We start from the raw sequence: 26095 nt of genomic DNA, 5'->3' as shown, positions 1-26095 counted from the left end.
TAAATTTTAATTTACATAATATTTATACTTATTAATTTTTTTTTTATTTTTAGAAATGTTGTTTGTGTTCATGACTCAGCTTCCAACCTGAGGGCAGCCATCCCTAAATGCAAGTTTGTTGACGAGTCTCTGCTCTGTGCTGATCACCTTTTGAACTTAGTTGTGGAAGGTGCAATTAAAGAAGCCAAGTCAGTTGAAGGTTTGGATCTGGAGTCAGCCATTAAAAAAGCCACAGAACTGTCCTCTCTATGCCACAAGCCCTTTTTGTCAGAACAGCGAATCAAGAAGGAGATTCGAAACATGCTGGATGACAACGACACAGTCGACAAGAAGGAATTAAAGTATGTGAAAATTATCTCGCCTGTCAAAACCCGCTGGAACTCCACATTAATGATGATTGACAGTATTGTAAGGATGAGAAGACCTTTGAGCTCAATCAGGGATAATCCAGGTTCTGACCCTAACAAATTTGCACCCGCTATTCCCAGTGAGGGTGAGTTTGACCTCTTTGACGAAATTTTGCCAATTTTAAGGAAAATCTCGGACATTTCGGAAAGCTTCTCTGCTGACAAGAAAGTCTCCATTCACAGAGTTATCTCTCATCTGTATGGATTGAAATACCGACTTCTGCAAGCTATTCGTGGTGGCCTGTCTCCTACTGCTGAGATGTTTTACCGAAAACTAGTTAAAGCCATTGATTTCCGGTTTCCAGAATCTGGAGCAACCAACTTGCACTATTCAGTCGCCAACTTACTGAATCCTCTGTACAAGGGCCAGGCTTTGAAAAAGATTGGTGGATTTGATGAGGCCTATGATGCTCTTATTACAAAATCTCAGAACCATCAAGAATGGATCCAGGCATCACAAGAGATGGAAGCCAGGCAGCTAGAAGAGGCAAGATCTCAAGGTTCCCAACCTGATGACAACCCTTTCTTTGATTTGGCTAGTGACGTCCTAGTTAGAGTTACCTCCGCCCTAGCTGATCAGTCTTCCATTACTATTGAATGGGAAATGTACCTCAAGGTACCTGCAGTAACTGGATTGGATGTCTTGGACTTCTGGAGGACCAACAAACACAAGTTTCCATTGTTGGCAGAATCTGCAAGAAAATGGCTTTGTGTGCCTGCATCTAGTGCTTCGTCAGAGAGAGCTTTTAGTGCTGGAGGTGCTATTGTCTCCTACAAACGCACCAAGTTGCAACCAGAACAAGTAGAGAAACTCCTGTATATCCAGCAAAACTATGTCAAAGTTAAGATCAAGAAATCGTTGCTCACTTCTGCTGAAGAACAAGCCGATGAAGCTGCTGCCGTTGAAGGACCTGCCTCTCCGTCTCCTGCTGCCTCTCGTGCCAGTACTCCAAATGTGGTTGATCTGACAGTTGAAGACAATTATTAGTTTGGAACTTTAAACAGAAGCAAAAATTCAGAAATTTATTATGAATTTATATTTCCTTAATTTAAATAAATTATGAAATAGAACAATGTATTGTTTCATATCGTTTCATATCGGTATTTATTGGTTACTCTCGCTTGAAAAAGTGAAGCAACACTGTTCTCCAAATAGACCGCCAGGTTGAAACTCTCCCCACTCCTGATTTTTTTACATTTAATCAATCATATGCATTAGTAAACACAATATATGTTGTCAGAAAAATCTGAACTAAGTGCTAAATATGTATATTTTCAAAATTAAAACGCATAATTTTTGGCTTTTTTTCTTCCAAAGTTTTAACAGTCAGCCATTATGGTAATCAAAATGAACCATTTATATTTATTTATTTCATTTACAAAAAAACCATAATATAAATACATTTGTATCACAAATGATATTAACGTTAATCAAAAAGGCGAAACGACATCTTGACTCTACTTGAAGATTTATAATATATTTGAACTAAAATGTGGCATTTTAAAAAAAAAAAATTTGAATATTGTAAAAAATATCGTTATTATACCGATAAATATCGGTATTCTCGTTATTTTTATGTATTCCGATAAACCGATAAAAAAAACCGATATTATCGTTTCAACCGATAAAATATCGTTTACTTATCGGTTCAAACGATAAGTTATCGTTTCATAGACAAACTCATATCGTTTGATATCGTTATCATTTCTTATCGTTATCGGTTCAAAATATCGGTTCATACCGATATACCGATAACGATACGAAGACCCTTACTTTTCACAGTTCCGAGATAAAATTTATGCGCGCGCAGAAATGGAAGTAAAAATGTAAACAAACGTTATTTTAGCAGTGATTTCATAGAGATTAACCAACCAATGCTGAAATTAACTAAGCATTAGTACTGAACCAACGCCATAAATATTTTGTTTAAGGTCTATTTAAAGTGATAAAAGCGAAATATATAGTTATCTTTTGAATCATTTTACAAAATGAAGACAAAGGTTCTATGGCTTTAGCTGAATTTCTGATCTTATTTTCATTTGCTGAGAAAGCCTAAAACAATATAACTTTACAAAAGACATGATTTAAATCAAGCAATACCAGAAAACAGCACACACACATTACACACACACATTACACACACACACACACACACACACACACACACACACACACACACACACACACACTTAAAAGCACCCCTAGGACACAGATAGAAATATTTCAATAGAAGCGCTAGTCAAGAAATGTGTAAACTGTTATTGTATACTCAAAGTAAATGATTTTCGGACTAAATTAATTACTTATCATTATAATTCAACATAAACAAAGTAAGTCATGATTTATTTTGTTTTTGTTAGATTGAATTATTTTTTTTGTTTTTACATAGTAAAACAAAGAATATTCTCACACAAATTCAAATATGTTGTCACACATATTAGTTGGCACTGACATACCTGATAATTATATTTTTCTACCAATAAATTAAGCTTTAAATTATTTGGCTCACTCTATAATAATATTCAAGATTCCATATATATGTACAATGTTTACAAATATTTATAGAAAATGTCATGCATGAAGAGCAGGGAAAATGTTGAAAAAAATACTGGTATTTGGAGAAAAAACTTGACAGCATGCCAAAAGAGTGTAGCATGAAGAAAAAAATTTAGTAGCAGTCAAAGATCCACTGGATGGATTAACAAATCTGTTTGGAAATAGGTATTAGATCACAAAAATTAGAAAGATAAACTAAACTTAAACTCATTCTTGTCTAAACAAAGTTTTAAACAATAATTGTCATAAAATAATTATGTGTATCACTAAACAAGCTATAAGTTCAATATAAACAAGCGTTGGCGTTTTTTTTTTTTGCTATTCAAAACTTTTAATCTAATAGTTGGTTTGAGTTAATGAGGAAAGATCATGGGAGGTTCCTCACCTTCATAGCATTTTGTAATTTTATAAAATCTCCCTATTTGGAAAAGAAACTAAAATAAATAATATTGAAATATAAATAAATTAAATCAATATATCAATATATCAATATATAGAAGTAAACTTTATAAAAACATTTTCTTTCTATAGGTTTGTCAAGATTTTAAAACTCGAGCTCAGTCCGTACCTATTCTTTCTGCCTCTTTAATTGCAATACGCAGAAAATTAACTGGAAATTTTGAATATGATAGGTGAGTGATATGATTGGTGAATCTGTCATTTTTCTGAGCCATCATTTTTCCATTTTGATCAAGAAAATAAATTAAAAGTGAATAATTTTATTTATTTTCAGTAAATGTCTTTGTTTAATTATAGCTATATGATTAAGATTGGATTGTAGAATAGCTAATGTTTCAGTAGATTTCTATTATTAAAAATAAATTTTCTTTAGTATTCCAGAAAATTTTTTTCTTGAAGGAGTAATTGTTTTTAAAGAATTCTGCAAGGTATAATTTATACTTGTTAGTAGTATCTTTTTTTTTTTTTGCTTTTTTATAAATTTATTTTAAATATGTACATACTTTTTTAATACATATAAATTTTAATTGCTTCTTTTTTATTAATTTTTTTATAGCAACTGTTATATTAAAAATTTTTATAGGAATTAGCAGCTATAGCATTTGTTAAAGCTACAGTGGACTATTCTTTCAACTCATCTGAATAATTTTAAAGTTTTAAATTTATTTGGAATTGAAACAATAAGCCAAGCATAATATTGCTTTTTTTTATTTTTAAACTAAAAGATTCAATTTTTTTTGCATATTTTCATATCTTAAATTATTCTTTATTATAATTGTAAATGGTGGTTATGTTACTAATAACAAATCACTATGTAACACTGTTAAAGAAAATTATATTTATCGCAAGAATGTATTGTGGTTCATTTTATTTTTATTGATATTTTTGTTGGTTTGTTTAATTATTTTTACAGATATTCTTGTTTGTCTAATTATTTATAAACTTGAATTTGAATTTTTAAATTTGCAAACCATTTATATAAATAGCATTTATATAAATTGTATTATATCCCAATTAAATGCTCAAGAAATAACACGAAGATTTCTTGGGTTTTTTTGTCTTTTTCATTCACTAATACTTTTAGTATTTACTATTAAATCCTTATTTTTTCTTTTTGTGTTTTGTTTTTCTCTCTTAGTTTTTAAAATGCTGCAGTTACTTTTTTGTAATTATTTCTTAAACTAGGCATATTTTTTAACTGCTTAATTCATGTGACAATCATATTTAACAAATCTTTTTTCAAACAATACTATTAATTATTAAGACAATATTATATTTAAGCAATTTTCCTAATATTGACTATAAATATATAAAACATTTATAGTCAATATTAGGAAAATTGCTCATTTGTTATAGTTTCAGCTGAAAAATTGAAGTTTAATAAAAATTGAAGTTTAATAAAAATTGAAGTTTAATAAAAATTGAAGTTTAATAAAAATTGAAAGAAATTTACATTATCTTCCCTTGCTTACACTTAATGTATTTGTTTTGTAGCACTGAATTTGTATTTTTTTAATTGAGATGTAATTCATTTTAATTGAGATGTAATTCATTTTAATTGAGATGTAATTCATTTTAATTGAGATGTAAATCATTATTTTTATTATTGTTTGTTTATATGTAATAAAAATACCGTTTGTTTATTTTCACATTAAAGATTCATATAAAAATTACAAAAATGGATTATAAACGAAAACATACCTTTATAGCGATGGTTCAGATGATTATCACTCTGATAATTTCTCTCATGGGGGTTTTGCAAAAAACTCCCATGAGAGAAATTATCAGAGTGATAATCATCTGAAATGCATGGTTAGTTCATTTTATTTTTATTGGCTTTTTAAGAATTATGTTTACTTGCTTTTACTTAGAATAAAATCTTTTGTTGCAATTAGCTTTCCATCAAGATTATATTCTTTAATAGATTTAAAGATTTTTTTTATATAAAATTTTTTCAACAAAGAAAAAATATTTTAAAGTTAAATCTGTAGTTGTGATCCAGTTTTCATATACCAAAATAATTTTTTCTAGTCATTTCTTTTTCTTGACGCACTTTGTCATTATTTTGTTTCTATGTATACTTATACCAATTTTTTTCTTATTAAAGGTTCCCTATTAGACAGCAAACAAAACATGCATTTGATACTGATGATTCAGATAATAATTCAAGTAAAAAGGATTCATCAATTGAAGATAGTTTTACTCAAAATTACAGCTCAGCTGCCCAACACATGATGTCGAAAATGGGTTATGCAAAAGGCAAAGGTTTGGGTAAAAATGAAACTGGGCGTGTAGATATTGTAGAGGCTTCAAATCAACGAGGTAGAAGAGGTCTTGGTCTTAAATTGGATGGGCTTGAAGCAAAAGCAAATGCTTCATCGGATATTGAGGAAAAAATTATGGTCCGACAAGATCCAGATTGGATGACAAGTTGTGAATTAGATATGCCTTATTATTCTGAAATGAAGAACTGGATTGTTATATCTGATAGGAAAGAATTTATTGCAGATGAATATAACTTTTGTGAACCAGAAATTTTAGATGCTATCATTAAAAGTAAAAATGTATTTGATAAACTGGGTCAAAAAGAATTTCTTCATGCTCATACACGAGCTAATCCATATGAAACTATAAGAGGTGCTATCTTCCAAAATCGTGCTGCAATGAAAATGGCAGAGATTGATGCTTCATTTGATTTTATGTTTACCAACCACAATAAGAGAGACTTAAATAATCCTTTAGATCTGCTTTACTTTGCTGATATTTGTGCTGGTCCTGGGGGTTTTTCAGAATATGTTTTTTGGAGATCAAAATGGCGAGCAAAAGGTTTTGGAATGACCATTAAAGCTGAATGGGCAAATGATTTTAATCTTGCTGATTATATTGCAGGAACACCAGAAACATTTGACTGTTATTATGGAAAAGGTGGATATGAAGGTGACGGAGATATCTTCAAAGAAGAAAATCTCACAGCTTTCAGAAAATATGTTCTAGAAAATTCTGATAACAAAGGATTACACTTTGTTATGGCTGATGGTGGTTTTTCAGTTGAAGGTCAGGATAACATTCAAGAGATAATATCAAAACAGCTTTACTTATGTCAGTTTTTATGTGCTTTATCAGTTTTGAGAATAGATGGCCATTTTATTTGCAAGTTGCTTGACTTGTTTACTCCATTTAGTATTGGACTTGTTTATCTAATGTACAGAGCTTTTGATCAGATTTGTATCTTCAAACCTGTTACCAGTTGTCCTAAAAAATCAGAGCGTTATTTAATTTGTAAAGGTTTACGTGAAAATTCTAACTTCATTCATGATTATATGTTTGATATCAATAATCAAATTAACAATTTAAAAGGTACTAAGAAGGATGTTCAAGAAGTTGTTCCAATACCTATTATTAAAAAAAGTGCAGCATTTTTTGAGTATATGTTTACTTCCAACAATTCAATTGGTGCAAGACAGATTCTTGGATTACAAAAGTTAGCCAGGTTTGTCCAAAATCCAAGTTTAGTAGGACCTGATCAAGCAGAAGTTAGAAAGCAATGTTTAGAAGCTTGGAAAGTTCCACTTGATGCTCGGCTGAATCCACCTAAAAATGATCCTGATGTTCAGTTTGATAAACTTAAGAAGTCTCCTTCAGTAGATTGGATGAGCAAAAAAAGTGAAGTTTTTGATTTAAAGTTGTTAAAAAAGATAAAAAGTATTTATGATTACAAGTTTGCTGTTTCTGGAGGAGAGCGTGTTTTTCTATTTAGTTTAGGCAGGCATTTTATTTTCAAGTGGGATCCAGCTGTTCACCACCATCCTAATTGGCAAAGAATAGAAAAAATGAACTTTGAGTTACCACGGTTTACTTTGCTTGATGCTGAAATTGTGAATGAGCTAAAAGGTAGTGGGAAAGGACAACGTAAGATGTTTGCAGTTCATATTTTAGATGCTATTTATCTTGGTGATGAGTATGTTGGAGATAAGTCTTTTAGTGATAGAATGAAGCTTTGTAAAGCATTTGTAAAAGCACTTTCCAAACCTTGTCGAAATATTGTTACTATCCAGGTAAAATCATATTACGAACTAACAGAACTGGAAAATGTTTTTAAAGGTATGAACCTTAAACAAATGAAATCTCACAATGAGAAAAGAATTACTTTTTCTTCTGACATTTTTTCAGAAAAGTATTTTGTTCCAACAGGTCTGTATATAGTTGAACGTGTCCGTCAACCTTGGCATTTGCAATACAGTTATTCTTCAAAAAAGTTATATTTTTACAATGAGGAAACAAAGGAAGCTGTTTTTGAAGGTACAAAAGATTCTATTGCTGATGTGATGTATAGCATCTCTAAAAGAATGTTTTGGAAGTGGGAAACTCACATGGGTTTAGATCTACTTTCTACTAAAGGTGATGAAGTTTCCATTGCAGCTTTTATTGCTTTTATTAATGAAAAAAAAAAAAATCAAATAAAAGAAAAATCAAACAAAACATTTTTAATTTTTTTTGTTTAACAAAAAAATTAAAACAATATGTACTGCAGGTATAAGTGTAACAAATGTGTAATAAATATGATATAAATGATATAAATGTGTTCTCCTAGTGTTTTAGCATAAAACAAAAGCTTTTCGACTCATTATTTGCTGTTTACATGTTATGTTGTTTACGTTTTCCTTTGTTGATTTATATAAAATAGCTAATTTTTGTTCCACAAATATTTGTTTTAATTAAAAAAAAACAAAAAAACATTATGATCCTTTTTTTAAAAGAAGTAAAATGTCTGTTTCACAAAAACTAAATGCTTCCATTTGTTGGTGCAAATGGTTTTTTATATACTTTTTTAAAAAACCTGTGAAGTAGCTTCTGATAATCGTGGTCCTATAAATATTGCAAAGTTTGTAGATAATAATATTCATAAATTAATGTAGAAGCTCAATCTAAGATATTAGATTTTCTCTGAAGATGAGAGTTTATTATCATTGATGATGATTGATGATGATTGATGGTGATTGATGATGATTTATAGATGAGTATCAGTCAACTGTATTATATAGAAATATAGTTAATGGCATCAAATACTGTGCTTGCATCACCCAATAGAAAAAAATGTTCAGCAAAACAACCAGTGCTAGGAAAGTGTGACCAGCCCCAAAAAATTTCTGATCACTTGAATCCAAAAACTGTTGACCCTGTAAGATTTTATTTGTGAATATTAATATTGGCTTCATTAATCATTTTAAGTTTGCTCATTTTTAGACAATTTAATTTCTAGCACCATAAATTGTTAAAACAGTTCTTTTTATTTTACAGTTTAATAAGGAGGAGATAAATTCAGTATTCGCTTCAGCTTATGCTAGAGGTGCTATTTCATTGCCGGTAATAAAGTTAGGATTTGTATTATAATTTTAAAAGATGTTAATATAATTTTAAAAGATGTTTTATTTATGTTGTTTTATTTATGTTTATCTTTTCTAAATTACAAATTTTAAATAATGATTACTGATCCAAGTCATTAAATTTTAATTGCTAAAAGTTTTAAGAAAAGAATAATGTTGTATTTATCTCTAAAGGCTTTCCTTTAGCAAATTTTTGTAACACCATTCAAATTTAATATTTATGCTTTGTTTATAGTTTGTTTAAAACCAAAATGTTTGACGATTCATTGATGAATAAATTTTCATAAAGTTTTACAAAAAATTGAGCGTTATGATATTTGGGGTGTGGCAAGAAGTCAGTAAAATTTTAACATAATGTAAGACATGTACCAGAAAAAATCTGCGCGTGTTCTGATGCGGTGTTTACGGAAACCGCGTATCATTTTAAATAGCTCTTCGTTTTAAAATGTCGTTGTATTAATGTTATTCAAAGTTTAAACAACTCTGTTATTAAATCAATTAGTTTTAATTGAAATGTCGTCAAATCAAAAAAAGAAGAGGGAAAAAATTTTGCATTTTCTCGTTGAAAATCCTGGTGTATCAAACAAAACAATTTCTAAAGAGCTGCAGATTGCTTTGAGAACAGTGCAGAGCGTTGTGTGAAACGATTTAAGGACACTGGTACAATCATAAGAAAATCAGGAAGTGGAAGAAAAAAATGTTTTGTTAGACGAGATCTTGGTAAAAAAGTGGAAGATGCGTTAGACAGAAAACCGGAGATTTCTGTTCGAACTTTAGCGAATAAATTTAAGACAAGTGCTTCCACTATACAAAGAGTAAAGAGAAATTGTGGCTAGAAATCTTATAAAAAGAAAAAAGTTCCTCTTTGTGAAGAAAAGCAAGAAAATGTCGCAATTCAATGTTCAAAGCTGCTCTATAAAAAATTATGTGCTAAAAAATCTTGTTTGATTATTGACGATGAAACTTATTGTGCTGCATATTTCCTATCTCTTCCAGGACACCAATATTATTCAGCAACTAATTTCAAGAAACTGAATTCCAAATATAAATGCATTGGAATGCAAAAATTCGTTAAAAAATTCTTAGTTTGGAAAGCAATTTGTGAATGTGATGAAAAAAGCTCTTGTTTTGTGACTACGGAAACAATTAACACCAAAATATACATAAAAGAATGCCTCAAGAAACGTCTTTTGCCATTTTTAAGAACACACACGGGTAACCCGTTTTTTGACTCGATTTAGCATATTATGGGACAACTTGAAATTGGCTTAGAGAACATAAAGTAGATTTCGTTGAAAAACACTGCAATCCACCAAATCGTCCCGAATACGTCCTATCGAAAGATATTGGGCTCTTGTCAAAAGAAAGCTAAGATTCAGTGTAAAAGAAACCAAAAACATTAAAGGCTTCAAAAATAAATGGATTAGAGCTACCAAGAAAATCCAGTCGAAGATTGTACAAAAGCTGATGTCGAGTGTAAAACGCAAAGTGCACGCTTTCTCACGCACAAACTTTCACAAACTTTCTTAAGTGAAATTTATGTACTTTCAAAATATATATAACATTCAATATCGAAATACAATAGTTAAATAAATATCCTTTATGATGTCAGCGCAGATTTTTTCTGGTCTTAATTTGGACAATTCTTTTACTAATTAAAGGATAGCAAATTCACAGAACAGAAAATGTCAAAATAGAAATAACTCAAATGGAAAATGACAATACGGAAAGTTGTACCTTGTGTATGGTAAGATAAAAGGAAAAAATGTCAGAATAGAAAGTTGTAACTTTAGTGTGCAATTTCTAAAAGTATGTTAAGTTAATTTTGTCATTAAACCATTTATTAAATTAAAAACAAAAGTTATTAAAATTTTTCAGTGTTATTAGAAAATAACTTTATCTAATATTGACAAATAATACTGACAAATAGCATTAAAGAGTTAAAAAATAAACAATAAGAATTTTCAAAAAAAGTAGAATAAAAGTAATTTTAAAAAACATTTTACAGTTTTACATTAACGAGTGCTTCCTCATGGAAATGGAAAAACATTAAAGAACAAGCATAAATATATATATATATATTTTTAATTAAATTGAGTTTGTTTTCGCTGTACATTTAATAATGTTAATGGAAAAACATTAAAGAACAAGCATAAATATATATATATATTTTTAATTAAATTGAGTTTGTTTTCGCTGTACATTTAATAATGTTAATCAATTCTTTGCTATTGATTCTTTTTAAAAAAAAACTGCATTCTTTTTTTTCTTCCTTTAGTTAAACTTATAAACTGCTGTACTTCCTCTGGAGTGACATTTTTCAAACAACACTTGATTCTTCCAATTAATTTCTTAACATTTTTAGCTTCCCGCTTTCCCTTGTAGACTAAACCTTTCAAACAGCCCCAAAGGTCTTTGATTGACCTTATCTCAGTAAAGTTGTTAGGGTTATGTTTCTTAAGAACATAATGGATTCTTTTACTGTCCAGAAAAGAAATTGCATTTTTAGCATAATGAGCCAAAGCTCAGCCAGGCCAAAAGATGTTAATGTCATCAGGATATTGTTAAAGCATGAACAGAATCAAAATATTTTCAATGTAATTTTTTTTATATGTATTTTTGTTAACTGAATACCCAGATTAATGATCAAGTCATAGCTTTGGGACTAATTGCAAGCTACACCAATATTTTTCTTTCAAATTTAACTTTTATTGTGAGCTTGAGGTCTGCAGAAGCATTCTTGGGGTCATTGAAGTAGCACTCACCATCCCCAACAACTGTGGAGTTTGACAAACAAAAATAAGATCCATCATCCAAATAAAACTTTTGTTAACTTTTTATACAAGCGCTTGCATTTTAGGCGAGTGACAGCTATTTGCTGGTCAGACCGTTTTACTTATGATTCTGGACGATGGTGTTTGATTTTTTCTACAATCTATGAGAAGTGAGTGTGGTCAAAACTTTAAGTTTTCGGCTCCTTTTCTAATGGTTGTTTTAGGATTATTGTTTAAATAAGTATTAAGCTGGTTGATTTCGCTATTTTTTTTGGAAATTTCGCAAAAATGTTTCAGTTATCAATCAAAACAAATTCTGTACATTTATCTTAAATTTTTTCACACAAATTTAATTGTATAATTAATTTTTAACAATGAATCACATGATTTTATTTCCAAATCCTGTGCGGAAATTTTGCAACAATATTTTAATTATCAATTAAAACAAATTCTGTACTTCATTTCATGCTCTATCAAATAATACATAAAGGTTTAAAATTGGTCTGCTATTTGCAAATTTATTGAAACTTGTGAATGAATGCTGAACATATGATTAATTTTAATGGATATTCTAGTTTACCTTTCATTAGACAAACATGTTCTTAAATATTTTCGTTCTTCAAAAACAACAAGTTTCTCACAAATTGTAATGAATGTTACTTTTACATTTTTTTAAATATCGATAAGATTTTACGAAGTAAAGTTGTAACCATGATTGCATTAAATCAACTGGATTTATGTCCATTCTCACATAATTCCGGATTTTATTATTATATTGCTATGTCTGTTCTGACATAATTCCTTTCTGACTTTTTCCCTTTCATGTATTTTTTACATTATGACTTACTTGTGTTCTTACTTATTTCTGTTCTGAGTTTTTACCACAATCTGAGTTATTCTACGTTCTAATGTCTTTTCATTTTACATTTTTCTGTTCTGACTGCTTGTAGTATTCCAAAATGATTGTTTTCCAGGGCTGAAAAGAAACGTCTCACCCTTACTCTTTTTTGGCTTATGAATTTATGCAATTGCTGATGGTAGAAAATGCTTATGATCAGCTATTACCTCTTTTACCCAAACTTGCGCCATCGTTTAAAAGTGCTCTTGTAAGTAACGTTAAGTTTGTAGGGTAAATAACCAAAGTATAATATTGACAAGTGTTGTGATCCGCCTAAGCCTTTTATATGTTTGATTATATATATTATTTTAAGATCAGTCAATAAAGATATTTTTATACAACTTTTAAAGTAACGCGAATTCTAATCTCTTTTAATGTCTCTATTTCCTATTTTTATGCACATTTTTATAATGCATTCCACATGAACGCACTTACGTAATTTGTATTACATAATTACGTAGTTATCATTCTCAACAGTTCCCCATGTTTGGGAAAAACTTTTCTTATCAGATTAATAGATCTTGATTCTTAATGATAAATATTCACAGGTCTATGATTTCGCTTGGGATACGATTTTCTATCAGCTTTTGCTCTTTCGTTATCATTAACTTGTATTTCCTTTTGTATAAACTAATCAGGTTTTAAAATCTTTTTTATAAATTATATATTACGCGCCAACTCGTTTCCTTCTTCATCTACTACAATAACTAAACTTTGCCTTCTTTCTTTAACTATGTATTTCTTGTTTAGACATTTTGAATCTAGTTTTCCTCCACGTTCATGACGTTTTACGAGAACCTGGTCTCCTACTTTAACATCATATCTCTCCTTTGCGTTGTGTTTCTCATCAAAGTACTTTTTTACTTTTGCATACTTTTTATTTTGACTTTCTCTCTCACTTCTTTATCGTATGGTGATTTCTCAACTATTATTGAAGAAAGTTTATTTTTGATGTTTCTATTGAATAACAATGTGGCTGGTGGTTTTCCGGTTATAGCATGAGGAGCACATCTATAATTTCGAAGCATACATTGAAGTTCCACTCTCCAGTTTCTGCCCATAATGTGAGTTGTTTTAAATGTTTTTGCTATTACTTGCATGAATCTTTCTACTATACCGTTTGCTTGTGGCTATAGTAGAAAAATACAATTTTAAAGCCTCACTTTGAAATGGTGGACCGTTGTCACTTCTTATTTTGTTAGGATAACCAAATATAGCAAACAGTCTTTCTAGTTTATTTATAATACTTAGTGCTGTTGTGATTTTCATTATGTCAATAAATGGGTATCTGGAATATGTATCTTCTATAACAAATAAATACTCTCCTGATGGTAATGGTCCAAATAAATCCATCGCTAATTCATCCCAAACATGTTCTGGTAAAATTGACATTTTAATTGGTTCATGATCTGGCATGGGTGAATTGGCCTGACATCCAAGACATTTTTCAATACGTGATCCAATACACTTTTTAACGCAATAATCCTTTGCATTTTTCAACACTTAAATGTCCTTCATGTGCAATTTGTAAAGCTCTTTTTTGAAGAGACTTTGGTAAGACAATTCTTGTTTCTCTTAATATAATCCCCTCATAATCAGTTAACTCATTTTGAAATCTACGATATGGTTCCAGTATTAGGTTGTCTTGCCATTTACAAGACACTAATGCATTCTTTACTGCAATTAAACTGATGTCTATTGCTGTCTCCATTTTTATATCTTCAAGTGATATTGATTTAGGTGCCATTTTTGTCACTAAAAAGTTTACATAAGCCGCCACTTCATTTTGATCTGATTCATTGGGTACCTCATTTGGGATACAGTTTCTGGATATAAATTGTGCAATGTTCTCTTCTCCCTTCTTATATATTATGTCAAAATCATATGCCTGCAATTTGATTTGCCATATTGCAATGAATGGATTTATTTTAGAACTGGATGAAAAAAAAAACTTAAGCGATTTTTGGTCCACTACGACTTTAAAGTGTTTTCCATACAGATACAAATGTAATTTTTCAATTGCCCCATACCAAAGCAAGAGTTTCCTTTTCTGTAATGCTATATTTTAACTCAGCTGCTGTCAGTGACCTACTTATGTAGCAGATTGGTTTGATTCCAATACCTACTTTTTGTAAGAGTATTCCTCCTATAGCATGATTACTTGCATCAGTAATTAACTGTACTTCTTTGTGCGGATCATAAAAAGCCAAAACCGATTCACTTGATAACTCATGTTTAAGCATATTGAAAGCATCATTATGTTTTTTGACCCACTAAACTTTTGTATTTTTTTAAAATAGTTCACGCACACTGCAAATCTAAAGGGTTCTTGAAGGTTCTACGGCTGTTCTTCAAAGAACCTAAAGGTTCTTAGAATCGACTTAAAGAACCCGTGGGTTCTTCACGTACCTAAATGGTTCTTTGTAGAACCGGCTACTTTTTTATAAAAAAAGTTCTTCAAACTTGCATTATAATGCAAGTTTGAAGAACCTTTAAGGTTCTTCGCATTAATTGTTAGAGTAAATATCTTAAGTTTCTTCTAAAGGTTCTTCAGAAACTTTTCTCATCTTTTTTAAGACGCCATTTTGTTTTTTTACTTAGCGTGTTAGTTGATTATAACGTGGAATCTGATAAACTTAACTAAACATGAATTTTGAAAAAAAAAAAGTGATATACTGCCAATGGTTAATAGCTACCATACAATTTTATTTTATCAATGAGTAAAATTAATTTAGGATACAATATGAATTTCAGATTCTACACAATGATCCCAATATTATATTTAAAACGTAATTTAGAATAATAGTAATCATTTGCATCATATTGTCGTATAAGTTAGATCAAAACTACAATTATTTTTTAATTTTCAGTTAAAGTTTGGAATGGAAGAGTACTTAAATTGGTCAACTGAAGAAGTTTGTTTGCATTTAGAGCAGAAAGGTCTTGGTGATTTAAGACAAAAAATTGTTGGTTAGATCTTGAGTTTTTAAATGTTTGATTGTTTTGTAATAGTTATGCTGATGTTAAATTTAAATTTATTTTTGTATTTAGCAAACAATTTTTTTTTGGAAATGGCTGCATCTAATAATAACTTGTGTTTTACTTGTTGTATATGTGGTATGCAGAAGTATTCGGTGCAAAAATATTTAAAACATTTGTATATCATGCATGAACATACCCCTGGTTTTTTCTCAGTGTGTAATATTGATGGTTGTCCTGCCAAATATAAATCTGTAAAAACTTGAAGGTCACCATATGCGCAAAAAGCATAGTTTCATTTTTAGCACACCTCAAGTATTAACAAATGAGTCTGATAATTTTATGAGTGAAACAATGGAAAACCAAATTTTAGCAGACAGTGTTGGTAATAACACCACAACGGAGTTTTTTTTATTGATTCTATCAATTACAACTGTAGTCTAGAAACCAGTAGTTTGGATTCTCATTTAGGCACCATATCTTTATCCTCACTAGACACTCAGTTGTTTGCAGAAACATTATGCTATGTTTGTAATTTCAATAGCAGAAAAACATTTAATTCCGTCTGTTGTTCAAATTGATTTAGCAAACAAAGTTCAATCTTTGTTGACTTATTTTAGTCATATTTTTTGTGATCTAATAAAGCAGCAACTTGGGGAAAATTTTGTATATAATTTTGTGGTTTGAATCAACTTTTAAATAGTGATTTACTTTTAGATGAATTTTTATCTGTGGGTCAACTCTTGCTAAAAGGTTGTTTCATTTTGTAAGTCAAACTTAGGTCTTATTTTGCCAGTTGAAATAAAATTATACTCCATGAATGAAAATCAATGTGAATATGGTTTAAAAACACCAAGCTGTGAAACTTTTCAGTATGTACCAGTTTTACTATTACTAAAAAAGTTAGTTGAAAATGAGTTTATCTGGAATTCAATAAAAAGAAAACTTGAAAAAGATGAGTCTATTAATAATGAATTATTATATTCATATTCAGATGGTTTAAATTGTAAACAACATGTCATTTTTAAAGACAAGAATGCATTAAGAATCCATTTATATTGTGATGAATTTGAAGTGTGTAATCCAATTGGAGCTCATCGTTCAGTACATAAACTCTGTGCATTTTATTTCTTCTTGGGAAACATTGAAGAACAATATATTTCACAACTTCAGAATTTAAATTTATGTATTCTTGTAAAAGAAAAGTTCATTAAGAAATATAAAACATATAAGCAAGTGCTAAGACCTTTAACTCAGGATTTGCTGACGTTGCAGAATGAGGGTATTTTAGTTACAGTTGATAATATGATGGTTCGATTGTATGGTGGGGTTGCAACTATATCTGCTGATAATCTTTCCTCCCATGCACTAGCTGGTTTTCAACGCGTTTTTTAATTCTGGTCGTTTTTGTCGTCAGTGCATGACTTCTTATGTTGATAAAAATAAAATTTTGGTTGAATGTGATACAACAATTCGTACCTATGAAATGCATTATTATCATTTAGCTGCTATTTCGGGTCCAGGTCACATTTCTTCTAGTGTGTATGGTGCTGAAAAACGATGTCCTTTATTGGATTTACCATACTTTAATGTTTGACAGTCTTTTCCACCAGACATCATGCATGATATGTTAGAAGGAACAGTTCCACAATTAGTAAGTTTAATGTTGTTAAAATTCAATGCACAAAATATAATTACAGTAGAACAGATAAATGCAGAGCTTGACATTTTTGAAATTGGCAGAAATGACAGGAAAAGCAAACCAGTACCATTTGTTATCTGTTCTGGTGCATCTATTAACTTTGCTGGTTCTGCATCACAGAAGTTTTGTTTGTTTCGGTTACTACCGTTTATGATTGGCAATCGCATACCAATATCTAATGTGTATTGGTTACTCTATTTACAGCTGCGAGATATTGCAGATTATGTATTTGCTCCAAAAATTTCAAAAAATGTTTTGACATATCTTCAATTTTTAATAGAACAGTTTCTGCAAAATTTTATTGAACTTTTCCCCAATAATTTAACACCCAAGTTTCATTTCATGTTCCATTATGCTCGTCTAGTTAATGATAATGGACCACTAAGATATTTATGGTGCATGCGTTTTGAAGCTAAACGTCTATATTTCAAAAAGTTAGCTTCTTCCATTAGAAGTTTTAAAAATATAGGTTATTCTCTTGCAAAGCGGCATCAGCTGAGACAGTGTTGGGAGATGGCATCTTCTGATTTTTTCAATGAAAAGTATGAAACATCAAATCTATGTTCAATTACGTTTGATAGTTTAGCAACAAATCTTCAGGAAAAATTGTTGTCTTTTTTTTTTAATGATATTATTGATAAAAAGGAAACAGTTTGGAAGTGTAATACCATTACTATAAACAGAATTCAATTTCATGTGCATGATACAGTTATTTTAGCTTTACTACATGCAGAAGAAATTCCTTTATTTTTCAAAATTTATCACATTATTCAATTTCGTCAACACTGGGTATTTTGCGGTAAGTTGCTGATTTGTGACAAATATAATGACCACTTGCATGCATTCAGAGTTATAGAAGATGAAAATTTGTCAATATGCTTGCCAACAGAAGTTTGTGATTATCAACTTTTAGACACATATAGTGTATACACTTAAGTGAAAAAGCAGCAGCATTATAATGCTGTTGCTAATGGGATGTAGCTGAAGTGGAAAATGCATTTCTAAGTCTGCACTTCATAGGTTTATAAAAAAAAAGTGTCAATACCCAGCTGCTAATCTTCAACCAAATTATCAACATTCTATGATTTTCTCTATTGCACAAGAACAAACACTGAGCACTTATTTAAAGTCATGTTCTGATATGTTATATGGCCTTACACCAGTTCAAGTAAGAGCTCTAGCCTTTGAAATTACTCAAGCAAACAAAATAAAATGTTCTTTGCGTTGGATAGAGCAAAAAAAGGCTGGTTAACAGGATTTTTTAAAAGAAACCCAAAATTATCTGTTAGAAAACCAGAGGCAACTTCAATTGCGAGAGCATCAGCATTTAATCGGTATACTATTGATATTTTCTTTAACAAATTACAAGAAGGTATATCAGAGTCTAAACCAACATCATTTAAAATTTTTAATCTTGATGAGACAGGTTTTACTACTGTGCAAAAAACTCCTCGTGTCATTGCATCAAAGGGAACAAAGCAAGTTGGGCAAATAACATCTAGAGAAAGAGGTGAATTAGTAACAGTGTGTTGCATTGTCTCTGCAGCTGGTGTAGCAATACCCCCTGTTATTGTTTTTCCAAGAAAATTATTTAGAAACCCACTAATGAGAGGAGCACCAGAAGGTTCTATTGGATTAGCCAATCAATCTGGATGGATGAATGCTGAAATATTTTTAGATGTTTTAAAGCATTTTGTTAAGTTTGCTTGCCCAACAGCCGATCACAAAGTTTTATTGATTATGGATAATCATGAAAGCCACCTTTCACTACAGTCACTTGAATATGCTAAAGAGAACCATGTTTGTATGATGACTTTGCCATCACATACTTCACATAAGACACAACCTCTAGATAGGTCTGTTTTTGGTCCAATGAAAACATATTTAAAATACAGCTGCCAATAGCTGGATGCTTAGCAATCCAGGACAAGCCATTACAATTTATGAAATGGCCAGTCTCATTCGACAAGCATGGGAAAAATCTTTCACACCAACAAATATTATGTCAGGATTTCGCGTGACAGGAATTTTGCCTTATGATAGACATGTTAAACAAAAGTTAGTCGTTGTTCCAGATCATATATATTATCTTAAACAACGTTAGTTTCTAAAGATGAAATAACAGTAAATATAAACAACAACAATATAATAAAGATTATAACAAGAAATGGTTAATGTCATATTTCCACATCCCCTTCCATGTTTTTAAATGTCAATCGATATAAACATAGTTTTCAGGTTCATTTCTTGAAGTCGTCCAACGTCAGAGATTTACCGGATTCAGGTTGGTATAATTTTCTCGGGATACGTACTCTGGTTGAACGCTTTCATTTATGATCTCCGACCTTGGTATCCACAAGAGGTGGCATTGCTAATTGCGATGTGTTTGTTGATGGAGACGTTGGTGTAGATGGCGGCTGGGGCACTGATGCAATTGGTAGAGGCGATGGAGTTACTGTTTGTGCGGATGTCGGGGGTGGTGACAGTACTACGGATGGTGCTGATATCGGTTCAGGTGGTATAACTTTGTTAGATTCTGAGACACATTCTGTGATTTGTGGTGAATCGGTAGGATTTTCTTGGCGAAAGCTGGTTTTTAGTGGTTTGGTCAATGCGACTTCAGTTTCGTGTGACTTTAGTGGGTTCAGAAACTTTCGCAAAAATTTTCTGTTTCTTACAGATAGTCTACCTGTTCCTTCAACTTTAATGACATATTGGTCATTTTCTCTACACTCGACAACTTTCCCACTGCAATCCCATTTTTTAGGGTGGTTCCCTACTTGATTTTGTATGAAAACACTATCTCCATCATGTAGTGGTGCAAGGGAACGTGTATGTTCTTGAAGTGATTCAAGGGTCCTTGCATATCTTGTTCGTAATGCTTTTTCTTTTGCTGACCATGCGTGTCTCCATGTTTTTAGGAATTGATCATTATCAAATATAGGGATTCTGTTTTTTATCCTGGGCATTGCATCGCGAATGGGATGGCCAAATAATACTTGAGGAGGGGACAACTGACAAATAGGGTCCGGCGTGTTTCTAATTGTGAGGATTGCCCTTACAAAAGCGTTATTATTGAGATCGCCATTCGGTCCCACATTGTTTTCCAGGAGACGTTTCGTCGATTTTACTGCGAGTTCCGCTCTTCCATTAGATTGTGGGTGATGGGCTGATGAAATGCGATGAGTTATACCCCATTGTTGCAAAAACTCTTTTGTTTCACCAGAAGTAAATTGAGGACCACCATCGGTAGATAATTCTTCTGGGACTCCAAACGTTGTAAATAGTTTACGAAGGCACATGATTAGTCCTTTTGCGCTTATTTCTGATGTTCCTGATTTTATTCTGTAGGCTTCGGTCCACCCGGAGAGTCTATCCCCAATAATCAGATAATTCCAGCCACGAAATTCAAAATAGTCAGCGAATATGCATTCAAATGGCGTCACGGGGATGTGAGGTTGGATAGGTGGTAGTCGTGCATTAGACGGTGCATTTCGATTACAGCTGCAACAGCCGTCGCGTTTACTTTGTATGCTGTAAGTGATACCCGGCCAGAAAACGGTAGCTTGAGCTCTGGCTATCATTCCTGACACTCCTTGGTGGGCTGAATGCAGTACATCCAAAATATCATTTCGTAAGGCTGGTGGGATTACAATTCTGTCGTTGTATATTATAACTCCATCTGACACCATTAAGTCTTTGCGGTATTCCCAGAATGGTAAAAGGCTTTTTTCAATATTCTTTTTATCATCTGGGAAACCATTTTCTATTGCTAATACTAATGCTTTAAAGTCAGTGTCCTTTTCTGTTTCAACTTTGACGCTTTCCCAAGACACTGCAATCATTTTATCTATGTTGTTTTGTATTGAGGCTATTATTAGAGATTCCATGTTGTCAAAATCGGTATTTTGATCGCAGGTGGCTGAATTATTAACTTCATTCATGTTCTCTGTCGGGTAACGAGAAGTAGCATCCGCTACCAGATTTGTTTTTCCTGGCTGGTGCTGAATGATAAATTTCCATGGCAAGGTTCTCTGTTTTAGTCGGAAGAGTCGTGTGTTAGCGATTTCATCTAGGGTCCTATCTCCTAATAATTTAACAAGCGGTTTATGGTCAGTTACTACCAAGAGGTTATCACATCCTTGTGTGAAATATTTAGTCTGCTCTAGACTCCAAGCCACGCCTAACATTTCGCCTTCAACTGGTGCGTATCGTTTTTCCGTAGATGACAAGAATCTGGACCCGGCAAGAGTAATTTTCCATCCGTCTATACAGCAGTCTGGCGAATCTAATTCACATTTACAATGTTTTTGGCTCAGGTAATAACCTATGTGATACTTGGTTAACTAAACCGAACCAAGATCGGATATCAGTTATTGAGGATGGTGTTGGGAATGATCTGATTGCGTCAATATATTTAGGCAGTGGTTCATTTCCATCTTCAGATATTCTAAAACATGCAAAGTCCACTACTCTTTGAGCAAATTGGAATTTTTGGGGGTTTAAAATAATTCCAGCTTTACAAACGAGCTCAAGGAATTCGATTGATCGCCACCAATGTTTAACTAGTTCATCGTCGTAATGGATGGTGTCATCTACACATCTTTGTTTGCAATTAAAGCCTGCTACGATTTCGTCAAAACGCCTGTTGTAGCCGTCCCCGCTGGAGACGAAACCTTGAGGAGCTCGAATGTATCTATAGAGTCCATAAGGTGTAATGAAGGTGGTAAGATGTCTATCTTCGATGCGTATCGGGACGCTATGATAACCATTCCATGCATCGGTTACAGTTTTCCATGAATTTCTTGGTACTGAACGAGCTAGTTGGAATGGTGATTTCATTGCTTGGTTTTCTCTGTGGCAATATTTATTTAATGGGGATAGGTCAACAGTGCGACGAGGCCCGCCGTCAAGTTTTCGTGTGATGACCATTCTGTGGCACCATGTGGTAGGTTCTCCTAGGGGTACCTTTTCAATGACACCAAGAGATTCATCACGAAGTAAATCTTTCTCGACCTGATATCTTGCCAATGAATTGGTATGGTGGCTGGAGTGAATGCTGCAACTGGTTTGACATTTTTCTGAATTAGAATACTAATTGGAGGTCCCTCCATGTCAGGTAAGATCTGGTGTGGGCATGTGTTAAATGTTGAGGCAGCATATCTTTCAAGAAGCCAAGTTTTCATCCGTTCGTTGTTTCCCGGAGAGCAATCAAAAGGGAGTTTAGTGGGTGCACTTGGTGGAAGGCTTCTTTTGGGGCAATCGCATGCATGGTTTGGGCTGTTTTCGCTCAATGTTTTAGTTACTTTAGTCTGAGGGTCTGAGTAAATAGCTCCATGGAGGGCACTACCAATCTCTGGAAAGTCTTTAGAGATGATACCCAGTTGGGTCATTGCCTCTTTAGATAAGTAGAATCCGCTTGCATCTGGACTGATATAAACCATTACAGCGCATTCGATTTTGTTGCCATTAGGTCGTTGTCCTTCAAGACGTACAAGAATTGCACCGTCAATACGGAATTGGGTTTTGTTAGCAGCAGACATGCTATATTTCACAGGTATTAAATTTTGTGCTTTAAAACCTGTACTCTCAAACCCTTTCCTGGACCATAAGCAGGACTGTGCATCGGTACTGTGATAACTTGTAGATATTTCGGTGTGATGGAAGGGAATGGGATACCAAATGCATCATAGTCTGATTTGTTGGTGGTCATACGCAGCTGAATTGTAGGATGAACCAATGATTGAGCTGCGGCCCATCCATCGTGGGTAAATATGTGATGAGTTATTTCTGTGGAGTGTGGCATTACGTTGGGCATCAATAGAGATTTTGTTTTTGAATGCTTCATTGCACTCAACTTTAACACAAGTCCGCTGGCCTCAGCATCTTTAGAGGCATTTAATTTCATATCGTTTGGGATGATTCTGTTGTTCATTTTAGAATTGCGAGATCTAAGCTTCTTCCAGCAGTCTAGACATAACTTGTGAGGTTTTGTATTCCATCCTCTAGATGATTCGGTAAATATTCTATAAGATTTTGAGCAATCTGGGCATATGGCTGTGACATTAGTATCTTTAATACCGTGTGTATTGCTCTTGTTTTGTTTCCTGAAAGTTGATACACTTGCTGTTGTTGAACTACAGCCTAGTGCATTTCGTGCCATCTCCTTACCCTCGATAAAAGCAATGATATCTGCGATTGAGGCTGTGTCAAGGGAGACCCATCCAAGTACATCTTTACGGATGTCAACATCTGATAGTCCGGCAACAACAATATCTCGTATAATAGCATCGGTAAAATCAACTGTTGTTTGTGGGTGGCAGTGGCATTGTACAATGTAGTTGCAAGTAGCAGCCTTACCCTTCATTTTTGCGTAGAATGACCGAATATTTTCGTTGTGTCCCTGTCTCATTTGGAGGAGTTCTGCCCTTCTGACACTAATGGCTACTGGGATAACAGCCAGTCTCTTCATTGCTTTAAGAAATGTCTCATCGTTTTCGTTGATTATCTTAGGATTTTTTTTCAGGAGTTGGTTGCCGAGGTCGTCTTCACAGCACTGAAACAGCTGTGCTGTCATCTCCTCTTGTCTAATGTCTGTACATCTCTTGAACAATGTCTAGCGGCTAATAAAATTTGCCCACTCTTCTTCAGATATGTCCTGGCCAATGTGAGGACGATCCATTTTCGGTGCCTTGTGCTTTGAGAAGGCTGAATGAATGTCAATTGAGTTTGGAGGATGGTGAAGTTGGTGGCTGTTAAATAGTGCAATAGCAATTGCTTCGCTAGGGCCTTCAATGATGACTTTTCATCCTGGAGCCTGGCAAGGTAAGCGTATTGTGGACAAATTATGAAAGAGAAAAGGTTAGCAAAGTCCTGCTTTTTTGTTCATACGTTAATACTGGATACTTGGATACTGAAGAAACTAACATAAACAAAAGTTAGTCGTTGTTCCAGATCATATATATTATCTTAAACAACGTTAGTTTCTAAAGATGAAATAACAGTAAATATAAACAACAACAATATAATAAAGATTATAACAAGAAATGGTTAATGTCATATTTCTACACATGTATATGGGGATGATATTTTTTTACCATCAGTTGTGACAGATAGAGATGTGCCTCAAAAACCATGCAGTGAAGGCTCATGTGAGAAATCGATTACAACTGCTACTCCTTCAGATATCTCAGATTTGCATGAGCAAAATGAAGCAGTTATTATAGATAGAGATGTGTCTCAAAAACCATGCAACGAAGGCTCATGCGAGAAATCTAATATAAGTGCTATTCTTTCAGATATCTCAGGTTTGAGTGTGCAACATGAAGCAGTAAAAAAAACTTAACTGTATTTTCTCCTGAGATTGTACGAGGTTATCCAAAGGTAATTTAAACTAAATATTCTTAGTTTAGGTTTTCTTTAAATTCTATAATTCGATAATACTATAATATATATTTTGCAGGCACCTTCTCGTAAGATTTTAAGACGTGGACGTAAAAAGGGAAAGTGTATGATAGCCACATCAACACCAGACATTTTAAGAATAAAAGATGAAGTATTAAACAAAATAAAAGGTAAAAAAATTGTCATTCTAAAATCCAAAAATGTGAGGAAAAACATATTAGGCAAATCAAACAGTGACCTTGATGAAGATTTCAAGAAAATAACAAATGATGTTTCTGCTGATTGTTACTCACTAGAGTTTGAAAAAGAATTGGAAACTGTTTCTTTTAGCGTTATTCAAAATGTGAGTGTTAGTGATTATGTTCTTTGCAAGGTTTGTAGTAAAAACACCATTTTTTATTATGTAGGCATAGTGCAGAAAGAAATAGACACAATTTTGAAGTAGAGGCCAGCTTCCTGAAATGCCAGAATAAAGAAACTTCTAAATTTGTCAAACCTAGAATTAATGACATTCGTAGTGTGAATATTAATAATATAAAAGCAGTCCTGCCTCAACCGCTTGCTGGAACAACATTAAGAACAAAAGCTGAAACTATTTTCCAAGTGAACTTTGGAATCTTAAATGTAAAATAACTTTTTTCTTTTTTTAACAAAGAAATTTTATTTCTTAAAATGTAGTCTTAATTTGATTGAAAAAGACATTTATAATTTGATTACTTTTTTTCTTTCTATTAATTATCTCTCCAAGGGGGCCACTTCAGGCGAGGAGGCTACGCATTTTTTTTCCATTTTTAAATATTTTTTTTATTGTGGTTACAACCCTCTCTCAATCCTTTAGCTCGGAAACACGAACCTTTACAAACAAGGCCCGCTGCGCGAAGAAACTAAGTTGAGCGTGGCACTTCCAGGGGCGTGGTGGGAGTCGAACTCCATAACCTCTAGCTTATAAGCCAAGTGCTCTACCACTACACCACTCCCGTGTTTTATTTAAAGTAAACGTAACTTTAAAATCGAAATTCGCTCAAATTAATGTTTAACTAGATTTGGATTCGTTTTTACATAGTCCCACATCTCCCTCAAATGTCCCGCTTCTCCCGCACACTTGTCCCACTTCTCCCATACTTGTCCCACTTTACCCCAATAGCAGGGTAGTAGATGATAAATGCGGGTTCTGGCTCATTGATAGTTTTCCCATACTTAAGGATGATACCTTTGCTGTGATGAGATAGCTTTCTGATACGGGTTTTAGCTCATTGATAGCGTTATATATTGTTGATTATCGAAGAAGTCGGGTTTTAAAAAATGATAAGAAGTATAAAAATAATCATGTTATTTCTGTACCCTTGAAGATGGCTAAAAATTCCATTGTTTCAAATAAATTTTTAAGAAGTTCAATTTTCTTACCTTGTTTTGTAGTGACCGATGGTTCTTATATGGGATGATAAAAATGAATTAAAATAAATTTCTTATTGAAAAAAAAAATGGATGAAATAAATGAGTTTAGTATTTATGAGATTCTTAGTGGTGAAGA

General features: G+C 32.5%; 2 protein-coding genes and 3 pseudogenes across 3 annotated transcripts; 3 read left to right on the top strand and 2 right to left on the bottom strand.

Annotated features, from left to right (window-relative positions):
- The first annotated feature begins 2228 nt into the window (after positions 1-2228).
- On the top strand, positions 2229-8005 carry LOC145202506 (cap-specific mRNA (nucleoside-2'-O-)-methyltransferase 1-like). 2 transcript variants are annotated; one of them, XM_090082966.1, is made up of 5 exons: positions 2229-2738; positions 2974-3129; positions 3496-3596; positions 3797-3851; positions 5531-8005. In XM_090082966.1, the coding sequence occupies exon 5, from the start codon at positions 5655-5657 to the stop codon at positions 7923-7925; it is 2271 nt and encodes a 756-aa protein (XP_089939092.1). In that variant the 5' UTR covers positions 2229-2738; positions 2974-3129; positions 3496-3596; positions 3797-3851; positions 5531-5654; the 3' UTR covers positions 7926-8005. The 2 variants fall into 2 exon arrangements, 1 of the variants encoding a protein (XP_089939092.1); XR_016451077.1 differs by lacking the exon at positions 5531-8005 and adding an exon at positions 4007-4327 and having other exon boundaries at positions 2235-2738.
- A 5945-nt stretch (positions 8006-13950) lies between these two features.
- On the bottom strand, positions 13951-14722 carry LOC149891258 (uncharacterized). The gene is made up of 2 exons (XM_090082060.1): positions 14510-14722; positions 13951-14367 (listed from the first exon to the last, which is right to left on the bottom strand). Exons 1-2 carry the CDS (start codon positions 14720-14722, stop codon positions 13951-13953), a joined length of 630 nt encoding a protein of 209 aa, XP_089938186.1.
- A 639-nt stretch (positions 14723-15361) lies between these two features.
- On the top strand, positions 15362-18096 carry LOC149891257 (uncharacterized; annotated as a pseudogene).
- Positions 18097-18490: 394 nt separating this feature from the next.
- LOC145199773 (uncharacterized) lies at positions 18491-25197 on the top strand (annotated as a pseudogene).
- LOC149891256 (uncharacterized) lies at positions 19488-23737 on the bottom strand (annotated as a pseudogene).
- Positions 25198-26095: the final 898 nt, after the last annotated feature.

The sequence above is a fragment of the Hydra viridissima genome, unplaced genomic scaffold, assembly GCF_058129835.1.
Source record: "Hydra viridissima isolate aposymbiotic clone 2 unplaced genomic scaffold, HvirCarnegie_v1 scaffold_3, whole genome shotgun sequence".
NCBI classification, from domain to species: Eukaryota; Metazoa; Cnidaria; class Hydrozoa; order Anthoathecata; family Hydridae; genus Hydra; species Hydra viridissima.
This window is presented reverse-complemented; position numbering and strand designations above follow the sequence as displayed.